Source organism: Phyllostomus hastatus, unplaced genomic scaffold, assembly GCF_019186645.2.
Source record: "Phyllostomus hastatus isolate PE091 unplaced genomic scaffold, TTU_PhHast_1.1 phas_contig_195, whole genome shotgun sequence".
NCBI classification, from domain to species: Eukaryota; Metazoa; Chordata; class Mammalia; order Chiroptera; family Phyllostomidae; genus Phyllostomus; species Phyllostomus hastatus.
Window position 1 is genome coordinate 3,520,219 of NW_025333706.1, and position 27,629 is coordinate 3,547,847.

Consider the following 27,629-nt stretch of genomic DNA (forward strand, 5'->3'; position numbering starts at 1 on the left):
GGCCACTGTTCTAAGAACCTTCTAAATATTATTAACTTATTTAATCTTCATTCCCACTCCCAAGGTTAGCAGTCATCATTCCAATGGAACAAGAGGAAATGATACTTAACGAATGACAAAGTCGCACAAGCAAGCCTTGCATCCAGGACTCAGGGAGCACAGTGGGCAGGGACCAGGCTCCTAGGGCCCAGAGGAGCCCTGCCATACTCAGGAACCCCTTGGCCCAAGGAATGGATGCAGCCTCTGTCCAAGGTGCCCTGGAAGAAGGCTTGGGGACCTGACCTAGTAGTGAGGACAGGGGCTTGTTGATCACTGCGGGGTTTGGAAGCCCACCTGTTCCCCTGATGCCCCTCACTGTGGTTCGTGGCAGGCAGGCATCCAGGCAGACAAATGACTCCAACTTACAGAATGAAGTCTGAGGCTCAGAGAAGTGGAGTGACTTACTTGGGTCCCAAAGACAGGCAGGGGCCAGCTGGGTGTGGCCTGGTGCTGTGACTGATACCCCTGCTCTTAAGCCCTCCTGCCAATCCTACTGGAAGAGAGGCCCTGGGGGTAGGTGGGACTCACAGCTGCCCAGCCGCTCCGCAGGGATGCCAATACGCATGCAGTTGGCAGCATCAGGGCTATCAGGCATGGGCAGCGCCTCGCACTTGGGCAGCTGTAGCCGCATGAGGATGAGTGGGTTGGAACGCGCGATGGTGTACTCCTGGCGGCACAGGTCACTCTCCAGCACCTCACATTCGTCACGGCACAGCTCTCGAGGCTTAGGCGCCCGGGATCGAGCATCACACAGCGGGAACACGAAGTGACAGAAGGACGGAATGGCAAACTGTGAGCACTGGTCTGACAGATGTGTTGACGTGCCGATCATGGTGAAGGCCGCTGTGGAGGCGTGAGACCTGTTAGGGGGCTAGCCTCCACCCCGCCCATTGTGCCCCCACCCTGCCTAGCAGTGCCTCCAGCCCTCCACCCTTTCTTCACCCCCACCCCAGGGCCCCAGGAGGCACGTAAGCTGCCCTAATTTGAACCAGACATAGAAGGTAGGAGGCCTCACATCAAAAGCAGAACAAAAAAGAAGAAAAACTAGGTCCAAGATATCATCCAGCTAGATGCTTCTTCTATGACAGGAAGAATCCCATTTCAGACTTAAAAATTACCTCCTCAGGCCCTGTTAAGGACTGGGGGCACTGCAAGCACAGGGCATAAGTGAAGTTTTGGGTGTGGCTTTAGAAAGAGAAGCTGGAGAAGAGGCACAGGGACCAGGCCTTGCTCTCCCAGACACTGCAAGGCCTGCAGGAGAGGTCACAGCAGCCTGGGGAGGCCTCAGCATGGTCAGAGGAGCCAGATGACAGGGAGTGGCAGAGGAAAGGAAGACAGAGAGAGTGGTAGGGTGCTGAACAGAGAACTGAATACCAACTGTACAGTGGGGAGAGACTTGTGGTAAAGGAGGCACAGAGATGTGGTCCTGGGGAGAAGCTCTGGAGGCTCCAAGCTGGGGTCCCTAGGTTTGGTTTTTAGGGGCAAGATCACAGGATGAGGTATGATGGGAATGAACCAGCCCAGAGGAAGAACTTGACACCTGACATGGAGAAATGAAGAGGGCAGGAGGGAAGGCTGTGGCAGTCGGACCCAAAGGAAGTCACCAGCAAGAAGGCCCACCCCACTTTGACTTGTGAAAGACCTGCTTCTAAGGATTTGATCTTGGATGGCTAAAGAAAGAGTGGCCCCTTCCCCTACATGCCCTGCTGAGAGGCTGGAATTTCATATCTGGGATACCTCAGCCGCATCCACTTGTAGTGCCATGTCCTTCTTGGCCAGCAGGTGGTGCTGCCGGCACCCTTTATCCCTAGGAGACCCACCAGGCACAAAGGCAGGCTCCAGGTTAGACAGCTGCATGGGAGCCCAGTTCCGCCCTGCCCAGCTATTTACTACAGGAAAGTCAGGGGAATGAAAGCCCACGTGAAGCCTGTAAAATGGCAAGTAAGAAGAATGTCCCCCAAGTGTGTGTAACAGCCGTGTTCACACACTTGCACCGAGCACCTTGTGCCCAGCACTCTGTGGTATGTGGGTCACACATCCTTTGTCCTCCAGGTCACTCCTAGCTAATATTAAAACTAAGGAACAGAGGTTGACCACAGAACCAGGTGTGAATCCAGCTGAATCTCATCCTTGTGGAGTTAGCAACCATGAGGATAGGAATACTGGCCTTGAATTCCAAGCAGGGGAAGACTACAAAAGCCATTAGTCTTTCTTCTGAGGTAATCGATTAATCCAATGTCAGAGCTGACCCTTTTAGTATTTCTCCTCCTCTCCCCCTGACATTGCAACTGAGAGCTGATTTCTGAAAGTATGATTCTAGGTGCCAAGTCCATCCATGTCCTCACTTTCACCCACACCCTGCACATCACTCTGAAGGTTTCTTGGAGTTCATTCCCTAGGAAGTTCCCAGAGTCCTGGGAAGTAGTTCTGATGAGCAGGCTGTCTGAACTGAACATTACAACAAAAGCAGTCTAAATCACAGTCAGTCTAGAACACCTTCAAATTAATTTTCAAAGCAATCCAACCATATGGGAAAATATATTTGCCAATGATACCTCAGACAAGGGTTTGATCTCCAAAATATATAAAGAACTCACACAACTCCACACCAGGGAGACAAACAACCCAATTAAAAAATGGGCAAAGGACCTGAACAGACACTTTTCCAAGGAGGACATATAGAGGGCCCAGAGACATGAAAGGATATTCAGCATCACTAGTCATCAGAGAGATGCAAATTAAAACCACAATGAGATACCACCTCACACTGGTCAGAATAGCCATCATAACCAAATCAACAAACAACAAGTGCTGGAGAGGTTGTGGGGAAAAGGGGAACCCTAGTGCACTTTTGGTGGAATTGCAAACTGGTGCAGCCACTGTGGAGAACATCATGGAATTTCCTCAGAAAACGAAAAATGGAACTGCCTTTTGACCTGGCAATTCCACTACTGGGATTATACCTAAGAACCCTGAAACACCAATCCAAAAGAACCTATGCACCCCAATGTTTATAGCAGCACAATTTACAATAGCCAAGTGCTGCAAACAGCCTAAGTGCCAACCAGTAGATGAGTGGATCAAAAACTGTGGTACATTTACACAATGGAATACTATGCAGAAGAAAGAAGGAGCTCCTACCCTTTGCGACAGCACAGATGGAACTGGAAAGCATTATGTTAAGTGAAATAAGCCAGGAGGAGAAAGGCAAATACCATATGATCTCACCTATATAGGAACCTAATGAACAAAACAAACAAATGAGCAAAATAGAGCGAAAAACATGGAAATCCAGAGCAAACTGACAGTGACTGGGGGGAGGGGGACAATGGGGGAAAGAAGGGGAAGGGTCAGGAACATGTATAGAGGACCCATGGACAGGGACAATGGTTAGGGGGGACTGAATGTGGGAGAGGGGATGGGTGGGGCAGGGGAGAGCAATGGGGGGAAATGGGGATAACTGTAATTCAACAACAATAAAAACAATTAAAAATAACATATAAAATAAAAACCAAAATCCACAAATTTAGAGAATCCTCATTCTAAACTTTTATCTAAAACTTGCTATAAAACCAGTCTGATCAGATATACAAGCTGTCCAATCCTTTACACAATTCCTGAAGAAATAACAGAGGGAAAATTGTGGGCCTTGAATTAGTGTTTGCCAACTAGTGGATTGTAAAATTAATTCTGCAGTTGTGGCTAGCATAATTGGAAAGATAATTCTAACAGAACAAAGAATGTCAGAGTGCATTGTTCACATAAAGGGTACAACCAATTTTTTAAAAAATAATATAAAACTAAAGAGAAAAATCCAAGTCTTATTAAGGGTAAATAGTGTTTCCTGTGATGCAATTCAATTCTGTGAAATACATGTAGGCATACACTAAGTCACAATGTAAAGTATTTTGTGTTGTGCCCAGAAGGTTTTATGAATGGCATGAGAAGCTCTTCCAATGAGAGATAGCAACGTTTTCCAAACATTCTCACCATTGGATCCAGATGGCACCTTCCAGGATTTGCCAGGTCCCACTACTGCCTTTCCATTTCTTACCAGATATCTGGCCCTGTCCTCAGGGGACTCTGGAACTGTACAGGCCAGACAGACCCTTCAATAATCATTACCTTAGACCCTACAGACTGAGTGTGAAAGGCAAGACCAGAGTTGACCTAAATGTATTGGGTTGGCCAAAAAGTTCATTTGTTGTTGTTTTTTTTTCCCCCATACGGTGGCTCTAGTAAGTGCTTCGTTGTCTTTAACTTCATCCAAAACACCTTTGTTAGATTAAATTGTGACAGCTGTCCTATCAGTGTGCACTTTAAAAAAAACTTATCAATATAACCAAGACACTGAAATAGAGAATAGGCTGAGAGTGACTGGAAGGGAGAGGGGAGGGAATTTCAGGGGGAAAGGGGAAGGGTTTGCAGGAAAAAGTATAAAGGACACATGGACAAAAACAAGGGTGGGGTGGAAACAGGAGGGAGGTGGGGAGGGCTGGGGGGGTTGGGATGGGGGTAAAAGGCAGAAAACTGTACTTAAACAACTAAAAAATATATATATATAAAACCAACCAACCGACCAATAAATAAATAAATAAATACATAAATAAATACATAAATAAAAACTGGCAAATTTTGGGGTAGTCATTTTAGTATTGAAGATGGAAGAAAATTTGTACAGTGTAAGGAGAAGGTGCTGTTACTGACCAAACATGTCAGAAGTGGTTTGTGATGTTTCTTGGCACTATTAACATTTTGGCCAAATAATTTTTTGCTGGGGACTGTCTTATGCATTGAAAGATATTTAGCAGCATCCCTGGCCTCTATCCATTAGAAGCCAATAGCAGGAGATAGCAACATACTGAAAATATCAAAATCAATAAAGTTATTGGTGAAAATAAAAAAATGTGTCTTTTATTTTATGGAAAAAAAAACACAGACTTTTTGGCCAACCTAACAGGACACCTCAAAGACACACACGTGAGTTTCTGCTTGGGGGTGTCATGCCTGCCCCTTACCAGGGCAAACCTCATCAGACTCTACTAGGCAACCCAGCATCAGAGGTCAACCAGTGATTCTTGTGGACAGCTGAGGTCAAAAACTACTGTGTAGAGCCCCGGCCAGTGTGGCTCAGTTGGTTGGAGCACTGTCCCATAACCAAAAGGTTATGGGTTCAATTCCCAGTCAGGGCACATGCCTGGGTACAGGTTTGATCCCTGGTCTGAGTACATATGGGAGGCAGCCAATTGATGTTTGTCTCTCACATTAATGTTTCACTCTTTCTCTTCCTCTCTTTCTAGAAGCAATGAAAAAAAAAACATCCTCAGGTGAGGATATTAAAAAAACCTACTGTGTAGCAAACCCAGTTAAACTGATATACCTGCCTTCTTCACAAGATTTTCCTGGGTGCTTATAGCATCTGGAGCAAGAAATGTGTGTGCCTTCGTGGGGAGAGAAGAGACAGGAGGAAGAGGGCTTTGCAGAGCTCATTTAATTCACGTCCTCACTTCTCAAGGGGTTCCCCCAAGAAGACCTTTACATCAATGTGTAAAAGTCAGTGTGTTGAAGGCTAACATCCAACCAGAGATGAATGAGCTGCTTCATTCCTGAAAGATTTGCTTCATCTCTCTAATGCTTCAAAGTGTCTTCTGGGAGCTGAGGGCTGGTACAGGTCTGAGTTCATGGCAGTGTCCCGTGCATGACCTGCAACCTCTCCCAAACAACTGAGATCAGGCCCATGTACCTTTAACCAGCACAACTCCAAGAGGGTGCAGAGTCACGAAAGGCAGAATAAAAAAGTCAAGTGCAGTAAGTGTCTCGGGGCTGGGGTGCCTGCACCAGGGTGGCCGGCCCTGGGATGGGAGACCCTGGTTGAGGCAGTGAGGACAAGACAACTCAGGGCTTCGTACCTGCACAGTTGGCCTCATTCAGTGTGTCAGAAGTACAGTTATTTCTAACAACCCACACTTGCTAATTTAAACATACAAATGGGAGGAACATTTTAAGGTAAAGCATAGTAGCCACTGCAACTGCTTCTAAAAAAAAGATCTCTTTCTATTGCAGGAGACATGGAGCAGCAACCCACTGTCCAAGGTAGGACCTGAAAAAACGCACAAGTGGACTGTCCGAGTGGTGAGAGGTGGCCAAACCTGTAGCTGTCTCCCGAGGAAAGCCCATGCTCCTACCTGTAATTCGGTTCTCGATCTCCCCCTGCATCTGGAGGGAGTCCACATAGATGGTCCGGTTCCCAATGAAGCGAGCGCAAGCAATTCCCCGGTAAGGCTGGCAGAACCCATCCTCATGGTCGTCATCTCTGGGGAAACACAGTCTGTAAGCTCAGTGGAGGGAGTAGAGTTCCCCAGTAAATTTTTCTTTTTAGATCTGGCATCTTATGATCTAGCTATCTTCTTCCTCAGAGGTATTTGCCCAAACGAATGGAGATCTTAAGTCCACACAAAATCCTTCAGAGATGTTTGTAGCAGTTTTACCCATAATTGCTAACACTTGGAAGCAGCCAAGATGCCCAGTGCTCAGCAAAAACGCCTCTCAAATGAAAGGGTCTATTAACCAAAAAGACATAAACATGAATGCAACTAATACCAGAGCTAATATGGGAACAAGAATTGACAGAACCAGAAGACAACTCAGACAAACCCGCAATTATAATTGGCAATTTTAATACCGGTCTCTCAGCAATGAGAACTAATAAAAAAAAGTAGTGATGAAACAGCAGTGGAAAGAGTAACTACCCCCTTGACCTAGTAGCCTTTGCAGAGCACCCCCAACAAGCAGCACACACCATGTCCATGCTCAGGGCATGCTCCTGGAGAAAGACTGTATGCTCAACACAAAGTAACTCACAGTAAGTTTAAAATAACTGAAACCATATATCTCTGATCACACAAAAGTAAATCAAAAATCAGTAACGAAAGATATTTAGAAACTCTTCAAATATTTGGAAATTAAATAGCACATTTCCAGATAACCTTTGGGTTTAAAAAAAGAAAATGCAAGGAAAATTAAACAGAAATTTTAAATAAAATGTGAAAATATAAACTACAAAAAATAAACATAAGGTAGCTGTAAATACTAGATAAGGTTTTACACCTTAAGAAGTTAGAAAAAGAATGACAAATTAAAACTGAGGTAATTAGAAGAAAACATTACTGACAAGAGCAGAAATCAATAAAATAGAAGATAACAGAAAAATCAATAAGGTAAAAAGTTGGTTCTTAAAAAAGTTAATAAATTGCTAATGCCTGGAAAAACTGATCAAGAAAAAAAGAAAATACACATCACTAATGCCAGGAAAGCACAAGGGGGCATCACCAAAGACATTAACAAATATTAAGATAATAAGAAATATTATGAACAAATATATAAACATAGATCCAACAACTTAGAAAAAAATGACAAATTCCTTGAAAAACACAAACATCAAAATCACTGCCAATACAAATAGAAACTCAGTATAGACCCAAATCTCATACATGAAGCTGTAATCACAAACCTTTCCATGATTAAAACTCTAGGTCCAAATAATGGAAACTGTTGAGTTCTGTTAGACATTTAAGCAATAAACATTAGTAATTTTACACAAACTCCTTTAGAAAATAGAGTACAGGACACCTTCTAATTTGTTTTATGAGGCAAACATAACCTTGATAAAAATACCTGACAAGAATATCCTAAAACATTACAGACCAATATGTCTCCTAATCAAACAGCAACATGCTCCACAAAACAACAGCCAACTGGGCTCAGCAAAGTAAAAAGACATTATAGAAATGGGTAATGGGCCAACTGGGTTAACCCAGGAGTCCAAAGTTACTTTAACATTTAAAAACCAACCACTGAAAACACAGAGACATAGACCCATGTTATTTTCTCAGTTGAGACTAAAGCAACATGGTGAAGACTCTGTGCTGAGGGGAGAGGGGTCTGAAAAGCACAAGTGGGACAACTAAAGAAACTGGAAGACAAATGGCAATTCAAGGACACATGCCCTACATTTGAAGGTGCAGTTCTGTAAGGAAATATCATTGAACACACACTTAAGTACTAAGCGACAAAGAAGTATAATGAATGCAACATACTCTGGGATGATGCAGAAACAATAGTAATTGCAAATATACACTGAGGAAATAATGAATCGAATATGGCAAAATGATGACAACTGGTAAACCTGGGTAAAGAGCATATGGGCTATTTATTACTATTTTTGTAACTTTTTAGTAGGTTTGGAGTTATTTCAAAATCAAAAGTTAAAAAACAGCCCAGTAGACCCTTTTGCAGAAATCGACAAACTAATTCTAGAATTTACATGCACATGCAAAGGTACTGGAATAGCCAAAATAATCATGAAGAACAAGAATGAAAGAGGATTCCTGCCACCTGCTTGTATGACTGACTATAAGGTTACAATTGTCCAGACAATGTGGAATTGGGGTATGAGAGTACATCAATAGAACATAGTAGAAAATACCAAAACAGACCCACACATATGGGCAACTGATTTTCAATACAGGCTCTAAGGCATTCAAGGAGGCCAGGACCTCTTCCCAAGAATGGTACTTGAGCCCTGACTGAGTGTCTCAGTTGACTGAAGCACCACCTCATATACCAAAAGGTTAAGGGTTCAATTCTACATCAAGGCACATATCTAGGTTGCAGGTTTGATTCCTAGTTGGGGCACATAAGGGAGGCAACTGATCAATGTTTCTCTCTCCCATTAATGTCTGTCTGAGTGTCGGTCCATCTGTCTCTCCCTTCCTGTCTCTCTAAAATCAATAAACATATCCTCAGGCAAGAACTGGAAAAAAATGGTGCTTAAATTGAATATTTGTATGGAATAAAATGAACTTCAACACATAACTCACATTGTGCAAAAAAACTGCTTTTAAGATGGATCACAGACCTAAACATAAACACTAAAATTGTAACACTTCAGGAGGAAACACAGAAGGATATCTTTACAGTACTGAGATAGACAAAGGCAAAAATTTCTTAGACATGATACATAAAAGAATGATAAATTAGACTTCTATCAAAACTAGGCTTTCCTGATCATTAAGACAGCATTAAGAAAATAAAAAAGCATGCCCTGGCTGATGTAGCTCAGTTGATTGAGTGCCAGCCTGTGAACCAAAGGGTCACTGGTTCGATTCCCAGTCAGGGCACAATGCCTGGGTTGCAGGCCAGGTCCCCAGCAGGGGGCACTCAAGAGGCAACCACACATTGATATTTCTCTCCCTTTCTTTCTCCCTCCCTTCCCTTCTCTAAAAATAAATAAATAATCTAAAAAAAGAAAAAGAAAAAGGCAAACCACAGGCTTGGAGAGAACATTTTATATATCTGACAAAGGAATTGTAATCAGAATATACAGTATTGTATTCATAATACACAAATCCCAGAGTGCAATAAGAAGACAAACAATACACTAAAACTGGACAAAAGGCCTAACAAATACTTCACAAAAATGTAGGCTGAAAAGATGGTTCCATTTTTAATGATGGCAGAAATGTACACTAAACCACTGTGCATCATCACAACACACGACACTGGAATAGCTAACATTATGTGACATAAATGGCTAACATTAAATGACTGACAACATCAAATGTTGGTAAGAGAGGTAACTGGGACTCTCAGACATTGTTGGTGGCAGTGTGAATTGGAGACACGACTTTGGCAATTTCTTGTACTTTATATATACATTTACCTATTGACTCAGCAATCCCACACCTAGAATTTATTCTACAGAAATGAAAGCATGTTCACCAAAATACCTGAACACAAATGTTCTTAACAGTTTTACTTATAATTGCTCTGAACTAGGAATCCAAATGTCTATCAATAGGTGCATAAACATATAGTAGTACCTTCATACAGCAGAATGTCATCAATAAAAAGGAATAAACCACACAAAGAATCTTTCAAATATCACGCTTTGTGAAAGAAGCCCCCTAAGTGCATATAAACAATACAAGGAATTTTTAGTTTTTGTCTGTTTCATTCGCTGCTGTGTCCTCAACACCCTGAACAGGGACTGTAGGGACTGGCCCTCAATTTAAATTTGTTGAATGAATGATTTCCTTCAAAATCAAATACCATACTTTATATTGATTTCTCTCTACTTCCACAATGAAATACTCCTAGCATCCAATTATACTGATGTTGGGTTAAATGTGGCAAAAAGTTCACCTAGTCCAACTGAATACACCCAACACCAACACTCATGTGGAAAAAACCCAGTCAGCTGAAACTTTTAGAAACATTGGCTTTTGCCGTGGCCATCTCTAAGGCTAGGATTGCATGAGGCACCAGAGGTAGAGATATACTGGTTCTGACATGACCACTCCACTGGGAAATAATGCTATTCTCCTCCACCATGCTTAGGGTGCTGGTCCCCTACTCAGTAAACTTTGGAAGACTGGTATTTCCTTGGGTGACTTTGGAGATCAGTGTATAAAAAGCTCTCACGCACGAATAGGGCATAATAGTTAATACATGGGCTCAGGTGAATGCAAAAAGCTAAGCGGGGCATTAAATGTGTCACTACATGTCCAATGTCAACATCATTATTGCTGAAGGACAAGCATTTCCATTTGTGTCACTATGTAGTCTAAATTAAGGAGACTGTGCATTCTCTGTTTACTCTACAATGCTTGCCTACTTAGTCACTTATCGCCTGTATCACATAACCTTACAATGATTAAGCTTCTATCTTTTATTCAGGTTCTGTATTATGGTATTTAAAAAAAGTTGTTACATTTTCCAGAAAGTAAAATTTACCATAATAAGAAATCATAGAGAAAAAAATTAGGTCTTCTTCTCACCTCCTTCCAACTCAATTTGATGAAGTTGGTGGCTTAAGGGCTTTAACATCAAGTTAGTTTACTTACCAATAGTAAGGCAGCCTGGTTTCTTCTGAGTCATTTTTATTTACTGGTTTGTCAGTTGGCAGTTTCAGGTTTTTGTTTTTTTAATAGCACTGTTTTCCTGTAATTAGGATAAAGTTTGAACTAGATTTATGACAAACTCCCCCAAAACAGCCATGGAAGGAGTGTGAAGTAGAAGCTGGTTAAGTTCTGTTTAGACATGCAAAGTCTTTGAGTCATCCGCCTAGAGACACCATTCTGTGGCTGCATTTGGGGGCCTGGAGGTGATATACATCAGACCTAGAAATGGGATTCTAGGTCATGACCACTGGGGGGGAGAATGGCTGAAGCCTTGGAATTACTACCATCTGTGAAGTAAAAAAATAAGAGGGCTCAGGACCCAGGCCCAAGGAAGGTGATTTCCCAGAAGCCAACAGTTCCCATAACTTTTAACTGTCAAAAGTACAATACCCTTCCTTTAAGTAGCTGTTTACTGAAGCACATTATGTGTGTATGCACCGTGGGCCATGAGGTTGGACCAGGAAAGCACTGCAGGCAACAAGGAAGTCTAATGCTCGAGCTTGAGGGAATGCACCCTGCTGTGCACCAACTGCCCCACCCCATCACCCATCTCCACACCAGCAGGCTACCCCACCAGTGTATGTAGGCATCTATAATCATAAGAATGAACCACTTTTTAGAAGAGCAGATAAAAATGAAACTCACTATGAAATATGAGATGCTTAGCCTCACATTAATCCCCTCACATTACTGAAACACTACCTAAGTAAGCTATAATAACCTTGTCTTTGAACCTACATTTGTGAGGAAGCAGCCTATTCTCAAAGCTTTTATTCTCCACATACAAACTCTCCTTACTTCACCCCCTTAAATGGGGAAAGAAAATCTATTGTAAATGGCAGTAACTCCTTTAACCTTTGAGGATTTCCATTCCCCACCATCCTCAATGCAAAGGCAAACTGATGTGCAACACACTGCCAGCGTCTACATGTGTGGACATGTGAGGCAGCACCGGGAAGCAGGGCGATGAGCCTGGAGGGGGTGAGTCACCACGACCTCTCCTGTTCCAGTTTCAGAACCAACAGCAGCATGTCCTGAAATTGAGTTCCAGGACACAGGATCGACCAAAGCTATGCTATCATTCACAGTACACCTCTCCATTTGCAGGTACAAGGATTCACCACTAGACCAACAACAAAAGACCTTTAACTACTGTGCCCAAGAGCACAGTTACAGCCTAGGTTAAGCTGCTGATATTCCAGTGACAAAAATGTGGAACTTGTGAACGATTTTGTTTTAAGCTGATTGATCTTCCCTTTCTGTCTTTGTTTTGCATAACTTCCAGAGACATCATAAAGGAGGTGGTTAGTCCACTGAAACACAATCACAGCCAAAAGAGAAAAAAATCAGGGCATCAGAAAGACAACTGCTAATGGGCTGGTGCCTCGGGCTACGAGGTGTTGGGCAAAAAGTCACGTGCCAGTGCAGAGTTAGCAGGTCAGTGCGGTCACAGAAGAACAGCCCACCTGACCTAGTGCAGTCAGTCTAGAACCGTGAAGTGATTCAACAGGAAGTCTTTTATGTAACATAACAGTGATATGTCCAAAGGAGAAAAACTACATTATCACCCTGGATCTGAAAAATGGCAAAAATTGAACTTCTGTGCAATTCCAATGAAAATACAAACCGATAAAACTCACATGAAAGAGTAAAAGACAATGGTCAAGATAATTAGAAAAATGATACAGTAACAAGGTAGATGTACTAGTCAGGTCAGGCTGTCCTAACAAGTAGCAGACATGGGGTAACTTAAACAACAGACATTGATTTCTCACAGTTCTGGAGGCTGAGAAGGTCAATGTCAAAGTGCTGGCCTATTCAGTTCCTTGATCTCAGGTGGCCACCTTCTTGCTGTGTCCTGACTTGGCAGAGAGAGGTCTCTGAGGTTCCTTCCCCTAATTATAAGGACACCAGTCCTGTCAGATCAGGGACCCACCTTCATGACCTACCTCATTTAACCTAATTAGCTCCTTAAAGGACCTATCTCTAATACAGTCCCATGGAAGGCAGGCAGCGGAGGTTATGGCTTCAGAATATGTATCTGGGGTAGCAACAATTCAGTCTATAGTAGTAGGTAAGGCTACTTGTGTATACAGGGTGTTGCAAAAGTCAGCTTACACTTGTGAGTATACAAAACAGTTTATTCTTGTTATTATTTATTAATTATTATAGTATCTCCCATATGAACAACTGTAAGCCTACTTTTGCCCCAACCTGTAGATAGCAAGATGTATTATAAAGCCATACTGTTAGAGTATTGTGTTGTTATTCTAGGTACAGAAGCTACTGGATGAAAATAGAGAGCCTAGAAGCAGATCTACATGTACAGAAATTTCACATGACAGAGGTCACAGTGAATTTATTGATTACAGATGGCGGTATTCACTAGGTGGTGGCCAAGGCACTAGGCCAGCGATTTTCAACTGGTGCACTGCCAACACTTCTTAAGGGGATGGGAGTAAAGCAGAGGGGGTGCCGTGACCTAGGTGGGAGCTCAGTGCTGGCCTGCAAGAAGCTGGTGTGGGGGCCCAGTGGCTGCACTGCTTCAGTGATGCCTGGGGAAGGCTGTGTGGGGGTCTGGAGCATAGCCAGGACCGTAGAGAGGCAGGGCAGCTGCTGCAGATCATGGTGTTAGGGGGCATGGGGTGAGGCAAGAGACACTGCTACAGGTGATCGCCAAGGATACCTACCCCCAGAGTTATGTCCCTACCATCCGACCCCTGGCATATCCTGATTCAGATGCTGTGCTCAACTGCTTCCACATTAGCTGACCAGAAATACTGGACAGTGCCCTCAAGAAGTGGCATGGGGAGACTTAGGAGTCTTGCCTCAATGCCAAGGTTGTGCTGGTTGGCTACAATTTGGGCATGTGGACCAACCTGGTCACACTGAGGGAGCTATCCAAGCAGTAGCTTATTCCTGTTACATATGAGCAGGGTACTCTACTGGCCAAGCAGGTAGGGGTCGTGTCCCTCATGGAGTGCTCCTCCTGGTTCTGAGTACAGCCTCAGGGATGTCTTTGCCATGGCCACTGGCAGCTGTGGTGTATTGACTCACACAGGGACTGCAGTGATTCACTCAGCAGGCAGGATGGCCCGACTGGGAGAACAAAGACGAAATACACAAGGATGGAGCCAAGAGTTGCAACCTCATGTGAGGAGCCGGGGAAGGGCAGAGTATCAGGAGGAGTGGTGATGGGCACAACTTTTCCCCTGCCTGCATGCTGCCTTCCTGACCTCTTGACACTAGCTGGGACTTCAGGACAGGCTGAGTGAACCGTTCTCCTAGGCAAGGGACCTGGAGGCAGGGGATGACACATTCCCCACATCTTCATTCCCCTCCTCTGCACAGAAGCTGAGGGAACTAGAAGGGCAGGCATCTGGGCCAGAAGCTGGGATAGGGCTGGGGTGGGCAGGGAGTGGGGGAGCTGGCATCAAGAAGTGACCTTGGTTGAGCCTCAGTATATAAAAGGGTGCCTTCCCTCCCTACCCCCAGCCCCCATATCCTGGTCCTGGCTTCCATCCCTAAGGAAAGTGTCCATTCCATCACCTTTCCTCTTCCTCTCCCCCTCCTCTCACTTTTACAATGGTTCTCACTCACCCTAACAACCTCCAGGCAAGGAGCACTAAATTAAAAAGCAGGTTGAGAAGCCCCTCCCCCCACATGCCCACCAGTTCGAACTCCTCCCTCTCTTCCTCTAACAGTCCCCATATAAAGATTATGTCCTTGGGGGAAAAGTTTTTTAAAAAACATGCAATATCTGCTCTGGCTGGTGTGGCTCGACAGGCATAGTTGAGCACGGGCTGCAAACCAAAGGGTCACTGGTTTGATTCCCAGTCAGGGCACATGCCTGGGTTGCAGGCCAGGTCCCCAGTAGGGGGCGTGTGAGAGGCAACCACACATTGATGTTTCTCTCCCTCTCTTTCTCCCTCACGTCCTCTGTCTCTAAAAATAAATAAATAAATAGCATCTTTAAAAAAACATGCGATATCTGACTATTTAGCCAGAGGCATGACCTCTTTTCCCTTAGATGGTCAAAAAAATGACAACAGCCAACACAACAATAGCCGTTCAGTGTGAATGAATCAAAATTGTACCTTTTTTTGTATCAGACTGGTAAAAAGTGTAATATATTTTTTGGTATGCCGCAGAATGTCAGTAATTAGTTTATATGTGCATGAGATGAAGAAGGTTGCAAATCACTTCACTAGGCCATTGATATGGAAACATATTACAGAACCTCAGCTCCAGATGGAGTAAAAACTATATAAAAAGGATATATAAAATATATTTTAAAACTTTTGCAAATCGGTAAGGGGAAGACAAACATCTTAATGAAATGTGGACAAAATATAGCCCATTCTGGTTATCGGTAGTAGTTGTTTTCTATAAAGTCACTGTAAACACTGAATTAGCAAATACTAAGCCGTTGCTCCTTGTGGAAAAACAGTTTACTGTACGTGTTCATCACATTTTCATTAATCAATCAATATATCACCTTGTTTCACATGGGTTTCTGTTCCTGTTTGACTAACACCAAGCTCAGGGGCAAAGCCTACCTAACTCGTGTTTCCTCCAGGAGACACACCCCAGCTTCCTCATTAAGGATCGCCAGACAGCACTGCCGCACCATTCCTGCACCATTTCAACAGTAAATTCACCAACAAAAAGCATAAAGTGTAAACAGACCTCAAAAAGGACACCTGTTGGCAGTAGGAGGACTAAAACAAGAAACACACCTCAGCTGGGACCATGTGCCTTGGGTAACTGCTCTACACATGTCCACAAGAGACTGTGAACACTCCCTGAGTATTAATTTTGGGCTTACAAAGAAATTTCAGTGAGGAACAGAATTTGCAGGTATAAAATCCCCAAACAAGGAGGATAAACTGTATATGAACAGGTAATTCAATGGTTATTAAACCAACAAAAAATATGTTCAACTTATATTCAAAATATGCTCAAAATATGTTCACTATTTACTAGTCAAATCAAATGCAAATTACTATAGATTACTATTGACACAGTTTGAAGTTCTGATAATGCCACGTGTTGGAAAACCTGGGGAAAGGAGCATTTGTGCCCTGCTAGGGCCACTATGGGTTCCTTGGCCACTTGGGGGAGCAACCTGATGGAGGTGGGAAGTGTGCCTGCAATTCCAGGTCCAGGTATCTACTGCCACAGAGGGCTCTCGGCCACAGGGACAAGGAGACAGGGACAGATGTTCACACAAGACTGCCTGTGTCACAGCAGATAACTGTCCTTCACTCTGCAGGCACATGGATGATTAAAGTGAGACTGACTCATGCAATAGAATGCTGTATGTTTGTTAAAGTGAACATAACCTACATGTATTTACATGAACATTCAAATTGGAAACCATCCCCTACCAACTTCCAAAAAAATGTCCTTGCTTGCTATTTACAAGAGACCTACATAAATCAGAACACAAAAAGGAAAAAAGTGGGACAGGAATCATAAAAGAGGTTTGTAGCAAACGTAAATGAAGAGAGAGCCAGTGCAGCAAAATTTTATTATATGCAAATGAAGCTCAAAGAAAAAACATAGGGACTTGGAAACAAAACAAAAATGGCACAGCCTCAACATCATATATATATTTAAGGGCATGCACAGAAATTTAAAAAACTGAAAACTGAGAAAATGAGTGTGTGATCTGTGTGCACAAAAACCGATATTTTTATTTTTATTTTTTAATATATTTTATTGATTATGCTATTACAGTTGTTCCATTTCCTCCTTCATTCCCCTCCTCCCTACACACCCTCTCTCACCCACATTCCCCCCCTTTAGTTCGTGTCCATGTGTCATAAGTTCTTTAGCTTCTACATTTCCCATACTATTCTTACCCTCCCCCTGTCTATTTTCTACCTACCATCTATGCTACTTATTCCCTGTACCTTTTCCCCCTCTCTCCCCTTCCCACTTCCCTGTTGCTAACCCTCTGTGTGATCTCCATTTCTGTGGCTCTGTTCCTGTTCTAGTTGTTTGCTTAGTTTTTGTTTTTGTTTTAGGTGTGGTTGTTAATAATTGTGAGTTTGATGTCTTTTTTTTCTGTTCCTTTTTATCTTCTTTTTCTTAGATAAGTCCCTTTAACATTTCATGTAATAAGGGCTTGGTGTTGATGAATTCCTTGAACTTGACCTTATCTGAGAAACACTTTATCTGTCCTTCCATTCTAAATGAAAGCTTTGCTGGATAGAGCAACCTTGGATGTAGGTCCTTGCCTTTCATGACTTGAAATACTTCTTTCCAGCCCCTTCTTGCCTGTAAGGTCTCTTTTGAGAAATCAGCTGGCATTCTGATGGGAACTCCTTTGTAGGTAACTGTCCCCTTATCTCTTGCTGCTTCTAGGATTCTCTCCTTCATTTTTACCTTGAGTAATGTAATTATGATGTGCCTTGGTGTGTTCCTCCTTGGGTCCAACCTCTTTGGGACTCTCTGAGCTTCCTGGACTTCCTGGAAGTCTATTTCCTTTGCCAGATTGGGGAAGTTCTCCTTTTTTATTTGTCCAAATAAGTTTTCCACTTGTTGCTCTTCCTCTTCTTCTTCTGGTACCCTATAATTTGGATGTTAGAATGTTTCAAGGTGTTCTGGAGGTTCCTAAGCCTCTCCTCATTTTTTTGAATTCTTGTTTCTTCATTCTTTTCTGTTTGATTGTTTCTTCTTCCTTCTGGTCCCTTCCATTGATTTGAAACCCAGTTGTCTTTTCATCACTATTGGTTCCATGTGCCTTTTTCTTCATTTCACTTATTGTAGCCTTCATCTGTTCATCTAATTTGCAACCAAAATCAACCAATTCTGTGAGCATCCTTGATCATCAGTGCTTTAAACTGTGCATCTGATAGGCTGGCTATCTCTTGATCACTTAAAAGCATTGGCTGCGGCACTTTGATTTGTTCTGTTTGAGCCATTATTTTTTGTCTGGTCACGCCTGTTAACGTATTGAGGGGTGGTGCCTTAGGTGTTCACCAGGGTGGGGCACCCCAGTTGCTGGGTTGTGACGCTATATGTGGGGGCGGGGTCAGAAAGGGAACAATGGCGCTTGCTCCATGCTCTCTCAGACTTCAGTCCCCTCCACCGCTTCCCACAAGCAGATTGGGGCCTTCTGGTGCTGGCTCCCAGGCAGGTGGGCTTGTATATGTTCTAGGACCCTGTGGGTCTCCACAAGGAACTCTCCTGTGAGGCTGGGAGATTCTCTAGGCACCCCAACCCCCACAGGTGTTTTCAATCGGTGCTTTTAGGCTTTATTTCCCAGCGCTGGGTCCCTGGGTTGTGCAGTCTGTGTTGCTGCCCATTTTTGCCTGGTTTATCTGTACGTAAATGTGTGACTGTGGACAGCCAGCTGCCTTGTGCACCTCACTGGGTCTGCTCGTTGCCTCCCACACTTAGGGTCTGCCACTGGGTCCCTCAGCTGCCCCTGTGCGTCTGGGGTCCGCCAACTGCCACCTGCTCCCTGGGCGTCGCGTTTGCCAGCCACCGCTTTTTCCTGCTGGGACCCCTCGACCCCTCTCCGTAGGCCTCCACCCCTCTTACTGGTCTGGATGAATGGTTGTCAGACTTCTGTACAGTTCATTTCTCTGTGTTCTGGTTGTTTTTTTGTTTCTAAGTTTTTGTTGTCCTTAGTTTTGGTTGTGTGAGGAGGCACAGTGTGTCTACCTATGCCTCCATCTTGGCTGGAAGTCAAAACACATTTTTAATAACACACTTAACATATGTGATCTGTTGTATGAATCAAAATGCATGTGGCCCCCACCATAACAGGACATAGTCACAAATACTGACCATATCTAATTGGTCACAAAGAAAATCTTAACAAATTTTCAAAAGTAAAATATATCCCAAATTCACTGATAATAATGCAACAAAAAATTCAGAAAAAATAAAAGCTTATGTGCCTGTGGCTGGAGGTAGAAGAGAAAGATGTAGCCAAAATGGTGTTTAGAGGAAACTTTATAATTTGAAATGCATTTGTTTGAACATTTAAAATGACTAATAAAAATTACTTTTTCAAGACATTAGTATGACATAATGATCACCTGACTTAAAACTTACATACAATGAAACACAGGAATCCTAAGTATTCTGTGAATAATATGCACTGGCAATTCTTCCCCTGTGCTTTTCATTGTATCTAAGTTAACTCAAAAAGAAACAAGAATGTACAGATATTGAACTCTTGTTAATGATTTCCATGCTGAAAAATTTCAGGATGAGTGTACAAAAATCTGCAACTTGTGAGATCAATAATAAAAAAAAAGACAGACTGATGGGTGGAGATTGATGGAAAGGGAAGCGACAAAAGTAGCACCATGTAGTTAATGTAAATGGTAGTGTCTAGTTGGCAGGGAAATTTTTTCTACTTTTCTATGTTTGAAATTTTTCATAGTAAGTGTTAGGAAAAAAGGCTATCTTAAAGGGTGAAGAAAGTGGTTCTTGACAATTTAATTAAATATTAATTTTCCCAAATTTATCTAAAAAGTCATTGCAATTCCAATAAAAATATTCTCAGAATATTTCAAGAAAACTACGGTGTTCTTTAGTAAAACACATTAAGAACCCACATAATTATTGACAAATGATAGAAAATTTAAATTTCTGTGTTATCAAGAAGATACATAATTTTTGAAAATCATTAAGAAACAATGTGCCCTAGCTGGTGTAGCTCAGTGGATTGAGCGCGTTCTGTGAACCAAAGTGTCGCAGGTTTGATTCTCAGTCAGGGCACATGCCTGGGTTGCAGGCCACAGCCCCCAGCAACCACACACTGATGTTTCTCTCTCTTTCTCCCTCCCTTCCCTCTCTAAAAACAAATAAATAAAATCTTAAAAAAAAAAAAAGAAACAATGTAAGGGCAATGGGCAAGGACTATGAGGAGACAGTTGGCAAAGAGAAACCATATGTGCCAGGAAAGGTCTCTGTCCAGCAAGCCTCACAGGTGATGGGGAAGGGGGACCAAGGCGGTCATACAGTTCTCCTCTTTCAGAGTAGCAAAGTGAACAGATTTGTGGATCATTCTGCAGACAAAGAGAAATGGACAGGGAAGCCTCGCCCACGTGTGCCCCCCAGTGCTCTAGTCCTCAGAATCCCCCTCGAGAAACTCCGTCCAACAGTCCTGGGTCACAGACAGGGAGGCCCTGGAGGGCACGGAAGCCACGGAAATGCCTGACGCTGCAGAAAGAAGCACTCACTCCAGGGGTGGAGAAAAAAAAGAATCCTTGGGGAATTTTAAATGTTCTGAGACTATTAAACATGTCGAACATAATATCATTTATGTAAAAAAAAATGAGTAAAAGTGAGATGCTATAGCTCTCAAAGCTAAGAAAGGCCCAGCGCTGGTCCACCCACATGACAATGTAGGACCCTGGGGCACATAACTGCCTGAATTCTTTGCACAAACATATTGATTTAACTCATAATGAAATATTATCTTTGCACAAATATATTGATTTAATCCATAATTAAAAATGAGAAAAATATATTAAAATATTGTTAAAGTTTTATATAAAATTTCAAAATGTAAATATACTTGATATTTATATATTATATTATAGTTATATATACATTATATTTATATACTCTAACATATTGTGTTTGTTATATATTTATGTAAAGTATATAAATTATCATATAAATAAATTACATGACAGAAAAGAAAATAATTCATTTGAAGTGACTCATTCCTTTCTTAAAGCATCATAGATGTTCCCTTTACACAACTTTTTCATTCCTCATTATACTCAAGAATGATCGCTAAGGAGAAATGCTTCAGCACATTTGCTGAACACAGAATGTTCCCCAAAAGCTTCCTTGTGCAAAAGGTATCTGCTGTATGCTCAGAGGGTCAGCCCTGCCCCATAACGTGCCCCAGTGGTCAGTGTGTATGAGGAACCAAGGGGACAGGGATGTGCAAACAGTACTCAGCTTACCAACACAGCACCCGTGTCTCTTTAGAACACTGTAAGTGAAGCTTTGGTTCTCTGATGTCTGGGTAGGAAATGAGGAATCCAACCATGCCTGCAACCTCAAACACAGGTGCTGCAGAGTAATTCTCAGGCACACAATGAGAACAAATCAGGTACAGTGGGGAATCTTTCCACGATGGCATGCTGGAAAGACTGGACTGGAAACAGGCCTGAGTTCATGGCTCAATGAAGACCCTGAGCTGGGTTTGGATCCTCAGCTTCCTCATGGCTGAAGTGGGTCTGAGAATCTGCCTATGGCTGTGGGTGGTGCTGGGACTTCAAGGGGAACTGCTTCCCTGGCTCTAAATGTGCTTGCATACCAAGTCCAGGTATCCCTGGCAAACTGGTCCATATGCTAATACTTCTTCCAGGTGCCTGCCTGGAAGGTCACGATATATAAAAGGTACTAGCAATGTCTGTTTTCATGACAATTTTCCTAACACTGACTGGAAAATATAAGTTTTCCAGTCCACAACAAACATACTGCCATCCTGGTGTGAAGTCCAGCAAACTTCCAGTAAATTCGGCAACGATGTTATGTGCTAGATTTAAAACCTAGATTTTTACATAATGGAAACCCTCAGAGAATGAGAAAATGGTTTGAGGAAAACAGGTACTTACTGAAAATTATGATTTGGGCTGTGTGTTGGACCTAAAAAGAAAAAAAAAGTACATGTTATTAATATTTCAGATTTGGAACCAAACTTTTTTCCAATCAAGCCAATGGTGAAGGCAGCCACAGCCCAGGGTGCCCCTTCATAGTAAGCTGTCCTTGGCTGGACTCTGCCCCCATCCAGGATGTTGTGCCAGGGACGGGGAAACCGCAAAACATGGAGGGGCACTCTGTTGAGGCAGAATCATTTGGACATATTATTGGGAGTTTTTCTTTCTCTTTCATCTAACCTTGATTCATAAGATATACTTTGCTAATCAGTGATGAAGTGGCCTGAGGTTTGTGTGACAGGCCAGAGCATTGCAGGGATCTTCTCACAACTGGGATGAAAAGGGGACACATTCCTTCCAGCCATTTAACAAGCTCAAGAGTACAGAACTGTCATCATGCTGGCTGTCCACCCCTCCTCTCAGCTGGGCCAGGTGTCAGTGGGGTAGGTAGGGATTTGGGTCTGTGCGGGCCCCCCAGGCTGTGTGTGGCAAGGTGAACTTGTAACATATGACCTGCCCACTAAATCTCAGAGCTCACCTTTGTGCTGATTTTATGTTCTGCATCCAATGTGTCCATCTGTGCCCCTCTTCTTACTAGTTGAATGGGAAGCATGGGAAGCAGGGTAAACTGGGCCCCGTGCCCAAGGGGAAGGCTCTGGGTAACGGTTTTATTCATTTCTTCTCTGCTGGTGTGTGTGTGTGTACAATTGCAAACTGCAAGTTAATCTCCTGTAATAGCTGTGACACTCCCTAGCTGCAAATGGACAGGCCCAGACCACCCTCACTCACCAAGCCGCACAAACAGGACGCCAGTGGCAGTTATGGTTTTCATCCCATTGGTGGCCACACACTGGTAGTAGCCAGTGTCTGTTGTGTCTAGGTCCTGGATGCGTAGCCGAGAGCCATATTCTGTCTTCCGGATGATGACACGCCTCGGCTCCTGCACGACTGGGGCATCGTTTTTCAGCCACCGCACGCTGGGGGGTGGGTTGCCAGCCACCTTGCAGTGCAGAATGGCAGTCTGACCTTGGACTATGGTGATATTGTTCACTGGCTCCAGAAAGTTAAGAAAGTAACCTGAAAAGGAGAGTGTCACATAAGAGCAAACTTCAGCAGGGGCTGGTGGGAAGGGCTTCCTGGAAGCTGCTGGGGAAGGCTTTAATTTCACATATACTGTCCAGTCCCATTATCAGCAGAACTGTGTTCTAGAATGTTGCAATACTGAATTAGGGAATACAGAACCACTGCTGTAACTGAGCCTGTAGTCAGAGTATTTTCATCAAATGAGTTATACCTAACCTTGTTTTATGTGTGTTTTTGTGTAAAGACACCTTATTTATTATGTATTGTTGAGGCACTGACATCATGATCACAGCTGACAGCGTTGGAGCTCCTGCCTGAAGGGTGCATATCCAGCTCACATGTTTTCTCCATAAGACATGTCTCAGCCTTCTGTACTTAGCGACACCAGACACACTTCGGCACCAGTATCGGGCATTTAAAAATATTTTTAAAGATATTATTTATTTTAGAGAGGGGGCAAGGGAAGGAGAAAGAAAGGGAGAGAAACATCGATGTGTGGTTGCCTCTCATGAACCCCCTACTGGCGACCTGCTCCACAACCCAGACATGTGCCCTGACTGGGAATTGAACCAATGACCCTTTGGTTTACAGACAGGCACTCAATCCACTGAGCCATACAAGCCAGGGTGTATCAGGCATTTTAACCAGTGAAATCACCAACAAAATGTGAAACCATGGGACTACCAACCATGGAAAGGACACTTGTTCCTGGTGTGAGCTGAAACAAGGCAGGCAGAGTGTTACCTCCCTCATGCTCAGCTGGGAGTGCATGCAGCTGTAAATCCACATTCCCTAATCTGAGTATGTCTGTAAGTGAACCACAAATGTGAGTGAGGGTGGATGTGTGGTTATAAATAGTTTAGGCAGTAGGCAAACTCACCAACATGAAATCAACAAATAATGAGGACTGACTATACTTCATTTTCAAGCTCTAAATCTAACCTAATCTCACTAATTTATGATGTAAATTCATGCTTATAAAATCTATCCTCCCTCTTGCCCCACGACAAAGATGTCCCAAAACACAAGTTAATCACTAGCCTAACCAAAACAAGAATGACAAAGCTGAGTGGTGCTGATGTCCCACTGCATCTGGGTCAGACGCAGAAAGGAGCTTCCCCGGGCTCACTCTCTACAGGGAAGGACCCAGAATACAGAGGGAGCAGGGCTGGAAATGCTGCTTTGGGCTCAGCTGCAACCCACGCCAAGGGAACAAGAGGAAGTGAGGCGGACAGTGAGGAGAGAGGTGTATGTGTAGCATGTGTGTGTGCATGTGTGTTTGCAGTGTAGGTCGGGGCAGGAGGTCACTCTCTCAAGATAAACACACATGCTAAAATTCAGTAACACATAAAAAACAGTCTAGACAGACAAGACAGTCAATCATCAGGAGATGAACTCGCTTCTGAATTCAAAACTGAGATAGCACAATCAGAATATTAGTATAAAATACTAATATTGTGTTCTGAATCTTCTGCCTTGATTTCTGGTTGGTCCCTAATTCTTTTTTAAAAAATAAAGTTGAAAGATTGAAAGATGGCCTATCTCTGTTATTACTGATTTAACTGGATAGAAAATTACAGGATTTCGAGTAGACCCCCAGGGTACATTTCACAGGATAGGTGATGGCCCCCCCACGGTGGGTGGGTGGTTGGTTGGTGGTAGCTGAGGGGGTGGGATGCTGTGGGTTTCATGATAAAGGGGCAGTTTTCCTTCATAAGGAAGATTGGATAGATATCTATCTGGAGAGGTGTTACTAATTCACACTGATTATTTATGATTATTGTATTAATAAATATCATTAGGGTCTATCTTGATTCCTTCCAGACCAACCCTTTTCTCAATGCACTGAACTAAGATGTCAAAGAGAATTCTTATTCTCAACACAAAGCTGGAAGGTAACTGAAATGTCAATGACAACCCCCTGAAAAGATGTTCTAAATCAAGTCTAGTGGCATTCTGGATGAATGCTCTTCATTAACTCAACTGCACCAGCTCAGCTGGGGAAGACCTGTGTGCCTGAGGTTCCTGCACTAGACCCTGCACGCCTGAACATAACACCAACTCTGACTTGACAGTTTCGAGCAGTTACTCTGACAGAATATGGCAAACACATTGTTGCACTGTGTTCTGGCCAGAGCCCACCTTAATCAGGGTTTCATATGAAGTACTTTCAAGTTGTTTAATATTCAAATGCTTCATTAAGGTCTTTATAACACTAAAGGCACACTAAGGAATATAGAATAGTCAGCAAACTGTAATTTAAAATACAAAATGACATATTAAAGTCACAACAATCTCTTCATCTTGGCATTAAGTTTAGCTGTAATTCTCATCTGTATGCATGACAAACCATGGCTTCCCAGCAGACACATGCAATGCTTCGGGTACAGGGAGGATGTGAGGGACTGTATCTCCGAGCCAACCAGCAAAATCTAAAAGGAGTTCTGAGGGGTTCTGAGGGCTGGGACACTGAAGTCTCTGTTAACTGTCATCTCATCGATTGTAGGGGCTGGTTCCAGAGTTATTCTGCCATCACCTCCCTCCATTTTCAGGACATCTGCACACATCAACTTGGGACATCTCCACTGGTCAGTTAAATATCTTGAAAAGTACAGAAGGATTCTTCTTCTTCAACACAGAAGAGACATTTGTCAAGAAAGGAAGAATGGGAGTGCTCAGAGAAGAAAGTTAAGGATCTGTACCACTTAGAAGGGAACCTGAGGGGAAACCAGGACTGTCCAATTACAGTAAATAGACCCTCAGTATCTACTCCTTTGCAAGAATACATTTTTTTCCCTCAGAAGCATATGGAAACATGGACTTCTCCTTCAATGTTCCATTCATTCCCCTTAACAGCTTCCTCTACACCCCTGATTGACAAGTTGGCAACTGTTAAGACTGAGGCTTTCAGTGTCCCCAGGAAGGCTCCTTTTTGAGAGGTAAAGACAGGGAGGATTTGCTTCTGCCTGCCCTGCCCTCTGTTTGGACACAGAGCCTGGGGTCAACCCTACTCAACGTTGTGAGCCCTGCTCCGAAGGGCTGAGGAGAAAGAAGCTGTAGTTCCAGCGAACCCAAACCCTCTAAGAATGAACTTAAAGCAGAACAGACAACACTGAGAAGAGGCATCACTAGAGGGGACTGCCAGGACTGGAAAGCACAGTCCTCAATGGCCAACACCATCCCTGGGGGTGGCTCTGGGTGCAATGACATAGAGAAGGCCACCCCCATTCCAATGTGGGCCTTGAGTCAACCTCCCTCATGTTCTACTGGAGGCTCAGAGAGACCAAAACCATAGGTCAGTATGATAATTTCATAAATTCACTGCTTTTGCCCTAGCTAGGTCAGTAAAACTGAGACTTTAGGAAGAAAGCAAGGAGAGAGATGATAAAGACAAGTTAACTTATATCCATGGTATCCTGCTTCTGGAACATTCTCTACCCTTTCTCCACTGGAAAGGAGGGTTCTTTGCTCTTTCTGAAACATATCCAGCTGGTCCCTCATCACAGAGTCTGCTGAGAACACCTTGTCTTGGAGCTTCCCTGTTTCTCAAGGGGCAAGTCTCTGCCGAAAGGTCACCTTCGCAGAAGGTGCTCCTCGGGCTGCCCCACCTTAAACAATCTCCATGTGTTTCTAACCCTGCTCCCACCCCACTGAGCTTGGCCTGTTACTGTGGCAAAGTCATACTCGTTCAATTATGGTGACTGAAATATATTTAGAAATCAAGAATAACAAATGTTACCTTTTGGGGCTAGTTTCTCACATTCACGTTAGAATTATTCTAAGTTCCATTTAAAAACTGGACTGTTGCCCTGGCCAGAGTGATTCAGTTGGTTGGAGCATCAGTTCCATAAATCAGAAGGTCAGGGGTTCAATTCCTGGTCAGAGCACATGCCTAGGCTGCAGGTTCAGTCCCCAGTCAGGGTGCGTGTGAGAGGCAACTGATTGATGTTTCTCTTGCACATCAGTGTTTCTCTTCTTCTCTCTCTCCCACCCTCACCCTCTCTCTAAAATCAATAAGCATGTCCTCAGGTGAGGACACAAAATTTGGGGTGTTGATGGAGAACTGCTTCTATGGGTATTTGTATAAAACTGCCCTTTTGACAATACCGAGAAAACAAGGTCTATGTCTCTATTTCAGACCTCATTCTTTTCAGAAAAGCGTTGTCATTTTCTTTCCATACATCTTCACATTTATTTTTAGGTAGTTTTCTAGGTACTCTGTAATTTTCCTTACTAGTGAGTGAGCTGGTTTCATTTCAATTATTTCCATGTAAGTGGGCTTACATGGAAATGATTACATATCTGTATATTGTACTAATTTATTCTTGCTGCTGTAACAAATTAGCACAAACTTAGTAGCGTAAAGCAACACAAATTCATCTTACAGCTCTGGAGGTCAGACCTCCCAAATCAAGGTGTTGCACGGCTGTGTGCCTTCTGGAGGCTCCAGGAAAGTCTCTTCCCGTGGCTTCCTTGACCCTGGAGGCCACCACCTGCCCTGGATCCTGGCGCTCTCCTTGCATCACTCCAACCTCTGCTTCTCACTGCACTTCCCACCAATGACTCTAGGCCTGCTGCCTCCCGTGTAAAGAACTCTGCGAATACACAGAGTCCACCTTGATCATTCAGGATCATGTCCCATCTCAAAACCCTTAGCTTAATATGAGTTTCAAAGTCCCTGTGTCTGGGAAGGTTCCAGGGATTAGGACGTGTGCATCTTTGGGAGCCATTCATTGTCCAGTCCACCTGGTATACTTCCCTTTTATCTTGTCACTTTACTGAACTACCTTATTAGCTAAAATAGTTTGAGTCATTGTCTTATACTCTCTATTTAGGTATCTTCTTCAGTTAACAATAATATAGCCTTTTTACTTTCAAAAATCATACTATTCATATGTTC

At 43.2% G+C, this 27,629-nt stretch overlaps 1 protein-coding gene across 2 annotated transcripts in view; it reads right to left on the reverse strand.

Annotated features, from left to right (window-relative positions):
- ROR2 (receptor tyrosine kinase like orphan receptor 2) overlaps positions 1-27,629 on the reverse strand; it is a 197,722-nt gene that overhangs the window by 8,379 nt on the left and 161,714 nt on the right. For both annotated transcript variants that reach the window (XM_045833894.1, XM_045833893.1), the window contains 4 exons: positions 22,436-22,723; positions 21,605-21,635; positions 6,225-6,352; positions 568-882 (listed from right to left, as the gene is read on the reverse strand). In XM_045833894.1, coding sequence (XP_045689850.1) covers positions 568-882; positions 6,225-6,352; positions 21,605-21,635; positions 22,436-22,723 — 762 coding nt within the window. The remainder of the gene's footprint in view (positions 1-567; positions 883-6,224; positions 6,353-21,604; positions 21,636-22,435; positions 22,724-27,629) is intronic.